The sequence below is a fragment of the Triticum aestivum genome, chromosome 2A (assembly GCF_018294505.1).
Source record: "Triticum aestivum cultivar Chinese Spring chromosome 2A, IWGSC CS RefSeq v2.1, whole genome shotgun sequence".
NCBI lineage: Eukaryota > Viridiplantae > Streptophyta > Magnoliopsida > Poales > Poaceae > Triticum > Triticum aestivum.
In genome coordinates this window covers 705,016,404-705,033,807 of record NC_057797.1, presented here as the reverse complement: position 1 = coordinate 705,033,807, position 17,404 = coordinate 705,016,404, and the positions used below count along the sequence as shown (strand labels likewise).

At 46.5% G+C, this 17,404-nt stretch overlaps 1 protein-coding gene across 1 annotated transcript; it reads right to left on the bottom strand.

Moving 5' to 3' along the window:
• Positions 1 to 12,760: 12,760 nt before the first annotated feature.
• On the bottom strand, positions 12,761 to 14,291 carry LOC123186050 (uncharacterized). The gene has a single exon (XM_044597844.1). It carries the CDS (start codon positions 13,856 to 13,858, stop codon positions 13,001 to 13,003), a length of 858 nt encoding a protein of 285 aa, XP_044453779.1. The 5' UTR covers positions 13,859 to 14,291; the 3' UTR covers positions 12,761 to 13,000.
• Between the last annotated feature and the right edge of the window lie 3,113 nt (positions 14,292 to 17,404).

Here is a 17,404-nt window from a genome sequence, read left to right as displayed (position 1 = left end):
AAGCTGAGTACATTGCTGCTGGTTCTTGCTGTGCTCAATTGCTGTGGATGGAGCAAACCCTCAAGGACTACGACATCAACATGAAGAATGTGCCTCTCTATTATGACAATGAGAGTGCCATCAAGATTGCTCATAACCCAGTTCAGCACTCGAAGACAAAGCACATTCAAATTTGTCATCATTTTCTTCGTGATCATGTGTTGAAGGGCGACATCGCTATTGAGCACATGAAGACTGAAGAACAACTAGCCGATATCTTCACAAAGCCCTTGGATGAGAAGAGATTTAGCAAGTTGAGGTGTGAGCTAAATATCTTAGAATCTTTGAATGTCCTTTCAAAAGGACACACATCCTAACACTTATGCAAAATTGATGACTTAGATGTGCACCCATGAAGTAACGTTTTTTTCAATCAATGAAGACTAACCCTCTAAGTGTGAAGAAATTAACGAAGAATTTTATTCTCAGAACCCTATGACAATTGTACGCGGTGTCTGAAATCATCATTCTTATACGGTGGGTCACGCCACCACCAAAAGTTGAAAATCTTCAATTTGAGTTTTTGAAATTCCTCAGTTGTTCATTTTCTTCTACTTTGCAATGTCTTCACTCTCTCTGTTGTTGTTCTTCATTGGCAATATAGATATATATGAGTTTATGTCCTCTACAACATTCACTTATTGCTATTTCTTCAAGTTGCTTGTTCTGCTAAGTGAATGTGATCGGACCCTTTGCCCTCTATGCTAAACTTAACCCAGTCTATTAACAAATTCTTCATGTGCGTTCTATTTGAAACTCGTTCAAAATCTTCACTTTGTCCTTGTCAGCTGAAGAATTTGCAAACGGAATCTTAAACTTATCTTATCTGAATTTTCGGCTTTTGCCGCTCAAACTGTTCCACCTTTTCGCGATTTATTATTCTATCCACCCACGATCGCACACGATCGTCACCTCTCTGTACGTGGGTGACACATGTCACGCGAGTGAGAAGGGTCAGGGGCACGTTCGTCCAATTTCCTCGGGCGAGCAGTTTTCTATAAATAACCCCCCTTCCCTCCTCACTTCGTTTTTACTCCGCTCGACCTCACTCCCTCGCTCGAGCTCTCAAACCCTAGCGCCGCCGCTACTTCCATCGTCGCCGGTGAGGAAGAGCTTCACTGCCTCGACCTCGTTGCCATCGTACTCGCACCGGCTGCGGATTTCTTCACTCCGCCACCGCCGTAGCTGTCCTCCTCAGCCAAGTTAGGGCGTGGAAGATCCGAAGTGACGAGCTTCTAAATCTACTCTTCACACTTCGTCATGTTCTTCTTCAAGGGTAATTAGAAGTTACTTTTACTGCCCTTGTTAATTCTGATGTTTTCTTAAAATCTTCAAAAGGTGTTTATTCCTCAAATCTTCACACCCTAAACACCTCACATATCATCTGTTCTTGATTTGTTTCTCTAAGCATCATTTCTCTTCAAGATTTCTCAATTGTGTGGATTTTCAAATCTGTACAACTCTGGAACTTAAGTCAAAGAACGCTTAGTGAAATTCCTCAAGACTCGTCTGGTCAAATTCCTCAAACTTGTTCTTTTTGCAAAAACTTCTGAGAACGCATATGACCTCTCCAAATTCTTCGCACCTATACTCTGTTCACAGGTACAATGTCTGCTGCTGAATCTCTAGGTTCTCATCAACTTAACTCATTTGCAGTGTTCCTCGAAGAAAAACGGCATACCTCTTCAGAGAATTCAACTGTTCAAAATCCTTAGCTGAAGAAAATGGCTGACGGAAAGAAACCTCGGAAGGGAGGAAAGAAACTGGAAGTCAACACAGCTTTTGAGATTCCTGATGACATTTACAAGGATTATTGCACTCCTGATGAGGCCACACATGGAAAGGAGGAAAAAAATCAGCGCAAGGTGCGCATACAAAGGATAGAGAGGAGATGGGCACGAGAATGGAGAGAATACAGATATATCACTCCAAAATATATGAAGAAATTTGCTCTTCACCCTCCTTGCCCAAGACCTCCATTGGCACCTGGTCAAGAAGCTGATCCCACTAGCCTCAAGCACGGTGAGGACTATCCTGATGAATGAGCAAAGCGTCAAGCTAAGTTGGCCAGAGTAGCAAAAGAGGCACTGTGGAAATTCAGTGAAGACTCTACTGCTGCTGCTGCCACTGTTGAGGCCTCTGCTAGCAAGCCGAAGAAGGCCATGCCTAAGAAGCCTGCACGCAAGCACAGTGCCCCTTCTTCTTCAATGCCCTCATGGCCAAGCTCCTCTGCAATGCCCTCACGGCCAACTTCTGCTAAGCCCTCACGGCCATTTCCACAAGGCGCCCCAGTTCCTCAAGTTGCAAAATTCTTAGCTCCTCCGTCAAAGTCCTCAGCACATGCGCATCTCGCCTCGTGCTAAAGGACAACATGCATCTCTATTGCCTCAGGAGCCTCTGCAAGTTCATCAGCTCCTCTGCATTCTTCAACTGGCCCCACTTTGCTGAAGACCAAGGCCACTGCTGGACGAGGCACTAGACCAAGTCCTCAAAAGAAGCAGGTCGCCTTTCAAGTCCCGTCCTATAGGGATGAAGCTGATGATGAAGAACTTGAAGAAATCATCAAAGGCAGACAGCACAGGGCCGCTAGAGCCAAAGGCAGTAACGTGCCATTGATACTGGATCCAAAGTTGATCCTCGACTTCATCGACTTGTGGCACAAGGACCCCAACACACCTCTGCCTGAGATGAACCTCACTCCTGGTCAAAGTCATTTGTTGACTGCCTTCATTGACAAAGAGAATTGGAAGTTTGAGAAGGCCAGGAAGCTGAAGAAGGCGCAATACAAGAAAGAGCGCTACCTGAAGAAAAATGTTGTCAATATGACATCTGATGAACTTCTGTCTATTCAAATTGAGATCAAAGGACTCAGTGATGAATTCAACGTCTACCGCACATACTGGCTTGGAGCCAAGGTCAGATTTGTGAAGTTAGCTGAAAACTTTAGTACCAATGTTGCAGCTCCCACGCAACAAGAAATTCCTCAGGCTGAAGCATCTGGTCAGCCTACTGAAGAAAATGCCAGCACCGCTGATGACAATCAGGCTACTGAAGAAAATGCTACTACCAGGGCTGATGACTGCACTCCGGTCGCTGATGAAACTGCCAGGGCAACCACTAGTGTTGCACCTGAAGAAACTGTCCGGACAGCTGAAGCTTCAACCGCTGTGCCTGAAGAAACTGATCATGCCAGGGCAACTGCATCAGTTGTGCCTGAAGAAACGGAACCAATTTCCACTGCTCCTCCTGCACCTACACCAATTCCAATTTTTCCTTCTGCATCAGAAGCGAAGAAGACCAAGGCTGCGGAGCGTGCATCTGTGAAGAAACGGAAAGCATCAACTTCCTTAGAATCTTCTGCTTCAAAGAAGATGAAGAAATTGACCAGCTCGTTTGAAAATCCGATTGATGTTGTTCCAGTCTCCTGCATGCCATCAAAGGAGCTCGTTCCTTTTGATGAAGAATACGTGATCCCAAGCGGATCCGATGAAGATATTCCTTCTGCTGCTTCTTCAGAGCAGTTGGATGAAGAAATTAAAGTGGATGGAATCCCTTCAACACCAGTTGTCTCATCACTGATGCCTCAGTTCACTGCTGAAGAGGCCGGCGTTGAAGAAATAAATGAAGATGAGGATGTGGACATTGGGTGCACAACGCCAGTGATGAATGATGACTTTTGGGAAAGTCAGCACCCCAACTCTCCTTTGTTCACTCCTCTGCAACAAATTCCTCAGTCCCCGGTGACTACTGAAGTTCAAATGGGATCTGAAGAACCACACCCCACTCCGTCTATTCATGAAGAGATTCCAGCCACTAGTGCTGATGAAATTGCTGCTGAAGAATTGAACACCCAGGCTGCCACTGAAGAAGAAACTGAAATTCCTCAGCCTGCGGCTCCTGAGATTGCGATTCCTAATGTTGTGATGCAACTGACTGACACTCCTCAGACCAAGCCAAAGGATCCTTTCTCAAAGAAGCAAAAATTCAAGGTTGTTGACTTCTTCCACGAGCATGTATTCTTCACAGACTACAACCCCTATGACTCTACTCGTCTTAGAAGGAAGCGTTTCTGGACTGCCAGCCAAGCAAACTTCTATTCTTTGCTGCTTTTCAACAAAGACAAAGTCTTCGACCATGAGCATATTCCTCACGTGGACATGGAATCACTGCCTTGCTTCGCGCCCGTCCTCAATGTTCTTCATGATGCTCGACTGCTCAACTTTTGCACTGACATTGTTGATTGGAATGAAGAGCTAATTCTTCAGTTCTATGCCATGCTGCACATCATAGGAGAAGCTGAAGATGTGAACTCTTGGGTATTTGACTGGATGACAGAGAATACACACTTTAAAGCACCGGCCTCTGAATTGCTTCATGCCCTACCTGTCAGTCCTCCCCTTGAAGGTGCTCGTTACATATACCATGAACCTGAACCTACCGCTCACTACATGTAAGTATTGATGAAGCTGCTGAAGCCCGGTCAAGCCCCAAGGACCAAATTCCTCGTGAAGAAATTGTTGTTTGTGCCTAGAACTGTCTATTGCATTCCGACGAAGATACTGAGTCGAATAAAAGGCCACGATTCGAATGACGAAGAAGTTGTTGGCAACATGAAGAATCTGCTATTCAATATCATACATGGCATTCCTATCAACTACCATGACTTCTTCATGAGGACTCTGGCAAATGTTGCACTCTCTCCATTTGAGTTGAAGCCTTATGCTCCTTGGATTATGAGATTCCTCAGAACAAGGTCTTCACTCAACTACAAGGCTGATTTTCAGAATCACGTCAGTTACCTACCCCCAATAGAAGTCCTCAAGTGGACATTTCCCTCATCTGATGAAAAGGGCAAGGCTACTTCAATCATTGATGAAGGCATTCGTCCATTGGATGGTCTGTTCCGCAAAGCTGCATCCTACTCCACCAATGATGACTCTGCCACTCATGACTCTGTCGCAAATGCTTCAAAGCAAAATCCTCAAGGCACGGCTCCAAGGGTGATGATTGATCGTGAGCTTCTCCTCAGTCTTCACCAGAAGGTCGATCACAACTACAAATGGGTTAAGCGTCAGTTTGGTTCTATTCTTCACAACATGACTGCTACACACAATGCAGTGAAGAAAAACCAGTACTACCTCCATGAAGTTTTCGATCGCACCTGGGCTGTTTTGTCACATCTGTATGGTGAAGATGATCTGAAGCAGATGGGTTTCAAGCAGGACTTTGACTGGTCTCAGCCACCGGCGAAGAAATTCATGAAGACCAAAGTTCCTTCCTTGGTAGCCAGCTCATATTCTTCATCACGCGCGACTGATGAACATGAAGACTTGGAGGACACCACGGCAGGCCCTACCTCAACAACCGACCCCAACAATGCTGGCGCTCCTTCATCGACTCCGTGATGATATTCTTCAGGGGCGTTAGTCCTCATTTTCATCCCTTTTGGTCATCCGATGACAAAGGGGGAGAAATTTGAGTTAGTCTTCAAGCGGGTCTACTTATATGGGCGTTTTTTTCTAAGTTACAACTCTCGTTCTTTTGAAGACTTTGCTGGATCGAGTTGTAAACTTAAAACCCGATGGTGGTCTGATACTTTTGTTGTGTTCTTCTGCATGCTTATTCCTCGTATATGTTAATGCACGCATGCTCAATTACATCAGTCATCATTTTCTTCATGCATTTAAAATTATTTATATTATATGCTAAATGCATGTATGAATTACAAGATATAGGGGGAGATCTCCAAGATACTACTCTTCAAGTGTGCATTGCTTCAAAAGCAAATTCCTCACTATGCACATCTTCAGGGGGAGTTCTTCTATATCTTGCAATCAAATTTCTCAATATCAGTATTTACACTTCATATGTTTATCCCCGTTGAAAACTTAACCTATATTGTCATCAATCACCAAAAAGGGGGAGATTGTAAGTGCATCTAGTGCCCCTTAGTGATTTTGGTGTATTGAAGACTTATAGGTTAAGGGACTGATGTGTTTGTGAGTGTACACAGGTCTATAAGTCTATGAGGAGTTTGATATTTCCAGAGAAAGTCGGCCCCTAAAAATGAAGTTCTTTGACTGAAGACTTTGGATTTCTGAAGACTTTGAAAGTGAAGAAATTGGTGTGACCATGAAGACTTTGTATTCATTCGAGGAACATGAAGCATGAAGACTTTTGTTTTCGTAGTTTCTTTTTCTCTTTCTTGAGTCATAGGAAACACCGTACTGTTAAGGGGGGTCGAGGAAATACTAAGGAAAAGTTTTCAAGTGATGCTCAACTCAAAATCCTACACCTACCAATCCCTTCGAGTGAAGTCATTGGAAATCTCATGCAGTTCAGTCAATTTCTTCAGTGACAGAGACGAAGCTCTTCTGGTCTCTGAGGATTTTGTTCTGACTGAGGAGTTAGGAATTCGCCAGTGCGGATTGCCTACAAGTGAGGAACATGATAGCCATGAGGAATTTGGTAGTCAAATTTCCGACCGTTGCTGCACTACGCGCCAACTGTCCCAAAATATCTTTCCACTTAACGGTCATATCATTTAAGGGCATTTATGTCTTATCATGTCGGGTTGCTCCCTAGGCTATAAATAGACGCCCCCTACAACCACTAGCTGGTTGGCTGCTCCGAGAGAGACTGACACTTGTCATTTGAGAGCATCCCATCCTCCGAGGACTTTGAGCAAAAATCATCAAGTGAGGGAAACCCAAACCCAAACACCTACAAACCCAAAGTGATTGAGCATCACTGAAGAGATTGATCCTGGGTGGATCCGACGCTTGTTACCTTTGAAGACTGTGCATCTTCTAGGCGGTTAGGTGTCATGGTCTAGAGCATCCAAGAGGAAATTGTGGATCACCGAGTGACCGAGTTTGTGAAGGTTTGGAAGTCACCTGAAGACTTACCACGAGTGATTGGGCGAGGTCTATGTGACCTTAGCTCAAGGGGAATACGGTGAGGACTAAGTGTCCTGAGCTGCGTGTTCAGGACTGGGTGTCCGGGACTGTGTGTCCTCAGGTTTGAATACCTAACTGTCCTAACCAGACGTACGACTATCACAGCAGTTGGAACTGGTCTACCAAATCATTGTCTTCACCAAGCCTACTGTTTCTATTTCCTCAACCCTTCCATTTCCTCATTTCTGTGTTGTGTGCTTGTTCATATCTGTTCGAAGACTTTGACTGACGACTTTCTCAATCTTCTTAGTTCAATTTCTTCAGTCTGTTTGTCTGCATCCCGTTTTATCCTGTATTTACGTTTTCTGTACTCTGTGCTTGTTTTCATTTCATCATGAAGACCATGCTTATCTTCTATTATGTTTACATCTGAGTACCTTTTCCGCTGCAAGTAGTTCTTCTCTTAGGAATTTCCTCACCCTGAAATTCCTCAGTGAATAATTCATAAATATCGCCTATTCACCCCCCCTCTAGTCGACTTAACGCACTTTCAAAAAGACCTTCTTGTCCTCATCGACGCTAGTAGACAACATGTTCCCCTCGAGGGAAACTTCGTGTAGAAACTCCAATAGGCCAACAAGTCTTGCGTCTACACTTTTGTATAAGGTGTTCCCGCACCAATGTCGCGAAGATGGGACGGGCGGGGCACGCCGGGGTGCCAGCCGCGCGAGGCCAGCGCGAAAAGGATGGCACGCAGGACAGTCTCACGCGGCAAGGACCCCAAGAGGGGGGTACTCCAGCATCATTTATATAAGAGTGATATGGTAAGGCCTAGCTCAAGTGCGGAGTGGAACATGGCAGTAACATCTGCCTTCATCCACGGGAGCTATTCTCGCCCATTACGAGACGTAAGTAGGTCCCACTTTGGCGCGGTGCTACTCGGTTGACTCATAATTGTAGTTGATCCGCAAGTTTATTTAATGTGATTCTCTTTATCGACTTTTTACTATTTTGCATCGATCTTCTACTATTTTTCCTACTCATTATTCCTTTTTTTCTCTGAGTTTCCCCGTTTCTTTCTTTGGTTTTTAAAATGCTTTTCTCCTATTTTATTCGCCTTTTTTCTTCTTCTTTTTTTCTTCGCTTTCAATAAATGTCTAATTTTTTCATACACATTATATATGTTTCGTATGCATTATGAGCATTTTTCACATGTTTAACCATTTTCAAATACATGAATAATGTATTTTAAAATATAAGTTTTGATGTCTACTTTTTGTCATACACATTACATATGTTCTGTATAAATCTAAAATATTCCTTATACAAGTTTAAATCTTTTCAAATACACAAGTAATATTTTTTTATCAAATTCATGTTTGTGAACTTTTTTTCAGAATGGGTTAAGCATTCTCCAAAAGTTCAATATACATTGAAACATTTTTTTGAATGATACAAAAATATAACTAGGTGAACATTTTGTTAGATTGTATAAACATTTGTCATAATGCCGCAAACATATTTTTGAAAGCCTAAACATTTTTTAAATGTAACGTACTTTCTTTGGAAGGTACAAAATATTTTTATGATTTACATCAATTTTTTACATTTTATAAGATTTTTAAAAGTGCATGCTTTTTTTTATTAATGGCGCATAATTTTTTAATATACAAGAATTTTTTTCAAGTTGAGCAAATAATTGTTACACTACATTAACATTTTTACATGTGTTATAAACACTTTGAAAAGTTAAGTAATTCAAAATTTTCGTCTATATGTAGTTAGTATTTTTCAAAATTTTAACAAAAGTAAAAACAAAACTTGTGCAAGACGTCAACGTGACGAACCCACATGCTATTATGTGGCCTACTTCCAGCCCCCTACTAGGCGAGCTGAGCTATCATCTCTCATAAAGCGAGACATAGTGGTGCTGAGTTGAACCCTGGAGTTATTGGCCTTCATGATCATTTGTTTAGGGATATATCGGCCTTCATGATCCTGGTGTTAAGTATCCCTGGGAACGCCTCTACAATGCCTTTGGCGTCGGAAAACACAACTAGCGTCCAACAAGGCCGCGCCCCAAACAGCATGAGGTCGCTCGTCTTGTCCCCAACGTCTCACTCGTTCGACCCCCTAAAAAAGACTCGCTCATTCAATCGGTTGACCAGTGGGCTCCTCTAAAAAAAGGCTTACGAATTGACCGTGTGACCATTGACATTTGTAAAACAAATTGAAACAAATTGACAAGAATTAAAATAAAATCAGGTATTTAAAAAAGTTCACAAAATCGAAAAAAATCATGAGTTAAAGAAAACACAAACTTTAGGAAATTGATTGATCTTGAAAAAACGTTCAGCAATCCTAAAAAGTTGATCAATTTTGAAAAATATCCAAATTTAGAAGAAGTTCATTTATTATTTGAAAAGATCAATTTTTTAAAAAAAGTTCATCAATTTTGTAATAAAGTACATAAAGTTAAAAAAAAGTTCATCAATTTTTCCAAAAAGAACACAAAATGAAAAGGTTCATAAATAAAAAACGTTCGTCAATTTTGAGAAAAGTCGGTCAATTTTTTTAAAATCAAGCATTTGAAAAAATAAAATTAAAAAAGCAAAAGTAAAAAAACATCAAAATAATAAATAAATAGAAAAAGAAAAAAACAAAACAAAACCCGTCCATAAGAAGAAAAAAGAAAACTGCTTTTTAACCCTTACGTGGGTTAGCCCATCCTGAAAGCCTTCAAACGCCGCGTACGAAATGTATGTTAAGTGGCACTTAAGGCGCCGGATAGGATTCGGCAGTATCCCCAGCCACATGACTGAGTCTCGGGCCAGGGTGCTTATGGGCTTGAAATCCTCATCGCGAACTGGGCCGCAACACGTAGAGGTCATGAGTTGGCCCCTGGCGTTATTCGACCTAGTCCTATATCTGGGTTGTCTTTTTGTTGTGGCCCTGCCCAATGGAAATTCCCTCGTCAACAGGTTTTGTGAAAGGGTGTGGTTAGATATAAGTCTGATTCAGATTTAACTAAGTCTTAGTCAAGTGACATATAATATAAAAAAGAAAAAAGAAAACGCTAGAAAAAAACATGGCTCTCCATGCAAGATCGAACGAATATAGCATTGATTGAGACATAACCAAACCTAAGAGCATCTCCAATAAAAGATGCAAATTTGGAGATGTAAAACAGGGAATGTAAAAGTGTTTTTTACATCCCAAAAAGAGGCAACTCCAACAGATGATGTATATTCGAGATGTAAACTAGTGGGTGGCGACCGAATCGGGGCAGCGGTAGTTGGGACAGCTGCAGCGCGGTGTGATTTGGAGCGGCGGCGGCTGTGCATGGGGGCGTCGGAGGGCGGCGGGGTGGTGAATCGGGATGGTGGCGGTGCGAATCAGGGTGACGAAGGAGTGTCAGAGGGGCAGCGTGGGTGGTGAATTGGGACAGCGGCGAAGCACCGGCGGTGCAGCGGCAGCGCGGTGCGATTCGGAGCGACGGAGACTGTGCATGGGGGCGTCGGAGGGGCGGCGGGGGTGGTGAATCGGGATGGTGGCGGTGCGAATCATGGCGACGAAGGAGTGTCAGAGGGGCGGCGTGGGTGGTCAATTGGGACGGCGGGGGAGCACCGGCGGTGCAGCGGCGAAGGACCGGTGATTCGAGGCGGAGGGGCGGCGTAGGAGCGTCTAAGGGGTGGCGGGAGCTCGGCGCTGCGGGCGGCCAACTTCGCGCAGCGGGAAGAACGACGAAGTCGGACGACCGTCGGGCGGATGGGAGCTCGGCGCTGCGGGCGACCGACTTCACGCGGTGGGAAGAACCACGGAGGCGGGCGGCCGGGAGCTCACGCCTTCCTACCTCCGGCGGTGGGTAGAGGCTAGGAACAAGCCCAGCCCGTCTACGGCCACGTCGTGGAAGCCATTCAGCAGCTGGACCTCTGGCGAAGGCTTTGATTCAAAGTTGTGGCCGGAATCGAATCAGCGGCTGCGGGAGGTAGTCGGTGGTACTCCGGCAAGGCAGGTAACGAGGGACAGACGGACGGAGTCGTCGCGGGGTCGGAGGTTTGCGGGCCGGCAGCGGCGAGGTCGAAGGTGGGCGAAATCGGCCGGCGCCGGAGTTGGGCGGGCGGTCGCGCGAAAGCAAACTAAAGACAGTTGGGCGGTTGGCGCTTGGCTGCTGTTTTTACATTGTTAGTGGGTGAAGTTGCATCACGAAGTGTTATGTTTTACATCTACGAGAGACGGACATATAATTTTTTTACATCTACATCATGTGTTGAAGAGAGGTTTTTAAGCCTGGAAGACACAAAAGTTATTTATTTTTGCATCTACATCTGTTATTGAAGATGCTCTAAGTGGATTGAGACTTAGCAAAAGTGTTTCTGAAACTGCGGGGGGTTAGAGGTGACAGAGTAGCACAACGCGGCACACGGGCAAGCAAGCAGAGATCAGAGGACGAGCACCACGGCGTGCGTGTGCGTGCACCACCCGCTCCACCCTTGCCCCGCAACCCCACCGCGATCCACCGGATCGCAACCTCCGCGCGCAGGCCACCGGCCGCCGCCACCACCACCACCACCTCGCAACTTATGATAAAAACCCAAAAGGCGGCGATCTTTCCCGGCCAAAGCGAGAACGCCTATCATAATTGGGTGCTTTTCCAATGATCCGTGCTAAACTAAAGCTCGCGGGCGAGTGCGCGACGAGCCTGTCAATTTCTGTCCAGACGCTCGCGCCGACGAGCTCAACTGCCCTGCCCAGGTAGGTGCCGGTGCCGGTGGGTTCTAGCTCAGCAAAACCCCATGACTAATCATTGCGAGCTCCGTCTTTCCAAATCCACCCCGCAGTTCTCGTCCGAGATTTCCCAAAAGTAATTGCTCTCTGAACAGTGGATCGGAAGTTGACCTGGGGTGAGCGGGTGGTGAACCACGGCCGACCTTTTGGCCTGCAGCTCCAGGTGTCCCAGCTCGATGGCGAATGGCAGCACCACGCTGGGTACGGTCTCGAAACGAGCCCGCGATCTGCTGCTTGATGAGGACATCGCGTAATAGTCAACTGGAATCAGTACCACCATTTCCGCACCGTCTCTGCACTGCACCGGCCTTGTGGAAGGAACGCACAAGTCAGAAGCCTGCGGTTGCGATGTCACGCAACCCGTGCTGCGCTGATTTGTTCCAGAAGCGATCGGAAGCTTCCATAAGCCTTTGAGACCGCTTCCAGCCAAATAAGATCAGAGCGATGGAAACATCAACCCAATGGCATCGACGATTGCAGTAACAAATTTCCGTCGCCGGAACCAACAGACACCTCTGCCCAGCAACAACTCCGTAGACCATGGACGGCTCACGACGACATGTGCACGTAAGAAACGAACGTGACCGTGTCAGCCCTCCGCCGAGACACTAGATCTCCTTTGGTTTAGAGGAATTTCATAGGAATTCTAAAGGATAGGATTTTTATAGGATTTTTTCCTTTAGAGCCCTTTGGTTCATAGAAATGGATTCCTATTCCTACATAGGATTGGTTCCTATCCTCCAAATTTCATAGGAAAATAAAAAAAAGCCTAGACTCAATGGAAAAATTCCTTTGGTGTCAACCAAATGACATCTTGTTTCCTATTCCTACTCATAGGATTTGAGATACATGTCATCTCATTTCCTACAAGATTCCTATTCCTGTGATAATCCTATCCTATGAACCAAAAGAGGCCTAGATCTCTCCCCGTTCATAACGCCAGCCAGCATTCAATTCCACCCACATGACCACGCAGCTCGAAAATTTGTAGATCCGTCGCAGAATCTCAAACACAAAAAAATACTGTGATAACCTGACACGCAAATAAATGAACTGCTAGTATACACAGGCACATGAAGCTTTTTTACAGCATGCTCAGCTGACAGGCGCCAATACAGTGGCCCACATGTCAGCGGAGCGGAGCCCCTATCCGGGCACCAAATTCCTTCTCCAGTTTACAAGTAAAGCTAAAGGGGGAAAGCCCCGAAAAAAAATGGCCTCTGCGGAATCTGGGACGGACGATCGGAATATGCGGGGCGGGACGGTGGTTGGTCTCACCGGAAGCGGCCGCCGTCGGCCAGCTTCCAGGAGCGGCAGTGGTGGAGCGAGGAGCCGGAGGGGGGATGGTGCAGCGGCGACGGCCGGAGCTCGCCGGACAGGGCGGGGGCGTCCGGGGGGGCGCGGTGGTGGTTCCGCGCCGGGCTGGGGCGGACGAGCGGGCTGATGCACACCGCGAACCCCGACACGCCGGCCCCGGCGCCGCCCAGGAGGCGGCGGCAGGGCGTCTTCCGCATCGGCGACGGCCGCCACGGCGAGTCCGCCACCGAGCCGCCCTCCTCGCTGTCCTCGTACGAGCACCGCACTGGCGAGAGCCCCCGGTTGCTGATCGCGAGGGAGGAGCGCCGCCGCGGGGGCCGCGGCGACTCCGCGGCCGGCTCCTCCTTCCGGCGCCCGCGCGCGCGCGGCATGATCCCCGCGAGCCAAGATCCGTGCTTCCTCTCCTTTCCGCCATCGGCGCCCTTCTCCTCCGATCCGTCGTGCTGGTGGTGGCGGTGACCCCCGAAGAGCGCGGCGAGGGCGGAGAGCTTGCCGCTCCGGCGCCGCCTGATCTGGAACCCGATGTCGCCCTCCTCGAAGCCGGTGCCGGGCCCGACCTGGGGCGTCCGGAAGAAGAGGCGGCTGGACGGATGGCGCCACGCCCCCGGCCCGGGCCCCGAGGCGGCATCGGACTTCCGGGGGCAGACGTAGGGCGATACCGACCTCGGGAAGAGCGGGACCGGTTCCGGCGGCGGCGGCGTCGGGGGCAGCGAGGGCGCCTGGTTCTGCGCGGCGGCGAGCGCGAGCAGGCGGCCGCGGAGGCAGGCGGCGCACACGCCGACCGCGCTCTCGTAGGGGTGCGTCCGGCACCTCATGGCTCGCTCCTCGCCGCTGCCTTGCGCATTGCCGTCCCTAGCTGGACTTGGGCGCGGTGGTGACCGTGGCGTGACGGACGGACCCGGGGAGGGAGGGAGGGAGGGCGGGGTGGAGGAGCGGGGAGGTCTTGTAGGCTGGCAAAGTGGAGTCGGGGTAGTTTTCAAATGGGTTTGTTTAGGGCGGAGGAGAGATGCGTCTGTGGGAGTAATTTAGTTGGGTTTTTAAGCGGATCAGTCGGGCTGATTAGTTAAGAGCGAGTATCCTAGTCGGATGTGGACCGCCCCATCGATCTGTCGATCTACTACTCCACTGTAGTAGTGCTTTGGACTCCACGTACTGTCGTCTACCGCTAAAGTAACGTAACTAATCAGTATAGTAGCAGATCTTTGATTTTCCAGAACAGCTTTGGAGCTACATAATTTTTCTGATGCTAACACTGAAGCCACATGCTGTGATAGTAGAGGTAATAGTACCCCAGGTCCCTGAACTTGCATGTCAGGTGATGGTTTAGTCTTTGTAGTTGAAAAGCTGATTATTTCATCCTTGAACTTACAATGGATATGCAAATTTAGTCCTAGACCAATCACAAGCTCGCAAACTGGATGCCAAGTGGCCTGGCTGGTCACAGCGCAGCTTTTTACACTTAGCCCCCTGCCTTCTTGCATTTTCAACCCGCACTTCAGCACAATGTGGCACCTGAATAAATGTTGTCTCCCCTGGGTCAATAACTCATGTTCCTCCCTTGTCCTCGCCTCTCCGACCGCGCGAGCTGCTGCCGCTGGAGCTGGAGCCGCGGGCTGACGTCAGCCATAATGGCGACATCGCTGGAGCTCACCGGCGGTGTGCAGCCGCCTCCTTCCGTCCATCAAGTTAGGCCGCACGACGTCTTTCCTCCTGATTACGGTTCGTGTTCTTCATCTCCACTGTTGGTCCTCCTCTGCTTTGCTGCTCCTCCGTTGTCGGCCGTAGCACCGGCGGATCGATCTGTTTTGAGAGCGATTCTTGTACATCCAGTGGTACCTATTGCCTATTGTTCTTGCAGCGGATTAAAGAACTGATTTTGATAATAGATTTTGGTCTAGGGTTTATGTATTTCTATTTTTGGCAAAGGTTTAGGGTTCATGTGCTGCTGTGTATTTAGTGACCCTGTGTAGCCACTGCAAAGTGTGTTGAATAGGTAAGAGATCACGACTGTAACATAAATATCCAATTGTTACTAGATTTATTCAGTTAATCTGCAAGATGCAGTTAGGTGAACTTTTCTTCAGTTTACTGAACTTTTCTTCAGTTTACTATATTGCTGCACTTGAAGATGCAGTAGCTGACTTTTCTTCAGTTAACTATATTGTTGCACTTGATTTTGATTTCTCAAGGGGTGCATATATCTTTGTTGTAGTGGCTTGGTCCCTAAATCTGTAAGTGGCAGTTAACTGAATGTTTGCAGTTATTAACTGAATTTGTGCTTATATTCTGCTGTATACTTGTTATGTTGATGTTTGTGCGTATATTATGCTCTATGTGGGCGCAGTGTGTGATTCAGCAATGGGACAGAGTGTGGATACTCCTTTATTTACACTAGAACTTGAGCATGGTGGAATCTTCTGTGGACCAAGAAATAGCATGGAGTATTACAATCCATCTATGGAGGTGATTGATTATGTTGATGCTGGGTCATTCTCATATGCATTCATTGAAGAGCATCTAAAATGGCTGGGATATCATGTCCATGAGCATATAATTTACTGGCCAAGACCTAGAAAAGCAATTTCAGATGGGATGGTGAGAATTAGAGGTGATGAGGATGTGCAGCAAATGATCATAGAAAGTGCTAAGCACAAAGTGCTTGTAATGGTGGACCATTCAGATTTCGTTAGTAACTTTAGGGGAGATTTGGTAGTGTCATCATTTCAGAGCCCAGACACATTGCCCATCTCAAATGTTGTTGTAGCCAGTGCAACATCATCTCACAGCCTCATTTCAGTCAATGTTGAATGCCCCTTTCAGAGGTTGCAGCAGATTTGCAGTCTGAAGATAATTTGCTTAGTTATGGTGCGCAGTCTGAAGATACAGTTTTGTCATATCAGATTTCAGTGACAGTGATTATGACATAGATGATGGTGATGATGATCTTTATGAAGAAAACATTGACTTTGATGTTAATGAACAAGCTCAGATAGAGGAGGAAGAGGTTGAGCCTGACTATCTACTTGAAGATGAAGACCTTGACATCTCCACTGAAGAACAGGAGCAACTTAAGTACAAATTCAAAGCTTTCAATTCCATGGTGGACATGAAATCCCCTGTTTTTAAAGTGGGCATGGTCTTTGCTGATGTGGTTGAGCCGAGGAAAGCTCTTACTGCATATTCTATAAGGAACAGGGTGCAAATCAAGAAGCTGAAGAATGATAAGATAAGATTGGAGGCACTAGTAGAAAAAGGGCCTATTTGTCCCGGTTCGTAAGGGCCTTTTGTCCCAGTTCCTGAACCGGGACTAAAGGGTCGGTACTAATGCCCTGTCCCTTTAGTCCCGGTTCAATCCAGAACCGGGACAGATGGGCCTCCATGTGGCCTGTGCGCGGAGCCCAGGCAGGAGGGCATTTGGTCCCGGTTGGTGGCACCAACTGGGACCAATAGGCATCCACGCGTCAGCATTTCAGTGGCTGGGGTTTTTGTTTTTTTTAAAGGGGGTGGGGGTTGGGGGTTTTGGGGGGTTAATTTAGGTGTTTCATATATTGTGTTAGCTAGCTATAATTAATAGAGAGAAATGTCCTCTCTTATGTCCGTGCTTGGTCGACGCTACGTACTATACATACGTATAGAGAGGACTAGACACGCTAGCTAGCTAGTAAGCAAACAAAGGAAATAGAAGATCGTCATGAACATATATGCATACAGAGAGAAGTGATATCGACCACCTCTCCTTCTCCGAGAGATTGGTCGAACAACAAGTTCTCGTATATCTATCCGACACTACCGGCTACATATATACAATAATTATCTCTTACAAATATAATCATACGGACGCATAGTCCAGATAGTATTCTCCGTCTTCAGCGATCACGTGGTCAAGAAAGAATGCCGCCAATTCCTCTTGAATTGCTCGCATGCGAGCTGGTGCTAGGAGTTCATTCCGCTTCCGAAACATCTAATTTGAAGAAGGGGTCAATACATACATACATACATATATATATATATATATATATATATATGTGTGTGTGTGTGTGTGTGTGTGTGTGTGTGTGTGTGTGAATGAATGAAACTCAACACAAATGATGGTAATAAAATAAAATTGTGAATGTTGTTATTTACGCACTTCATATTGTTCGTCAGAGTAGCCCCGCTCACAGGTCGTGTGGTGGATGGACTCGCAAATGTAGTATCCATAGAAATCATTCTCTTATTCCTGCCACAACCACTTTACAAGAAATAGAGGTCAATCAAACTGATAAGCAAGAATGCCAAATGGTATTGATGAAACTAGCGCTTGAATCAATAGGAGATGCGCGGAACATGCTACTATAGTACTTACTTTCGGGTGTCTAAAT

Bases quoted from the DNA above. Each gene is read 5' to 3' on its own strand.
- LOC123186050 (XM_044597844.1), bottom strand. From the start codon at position 13,858: ATGAGGTGCCGGACGCACCCCTACGAGAGCGCGGTCGGCGTGTGCGCC.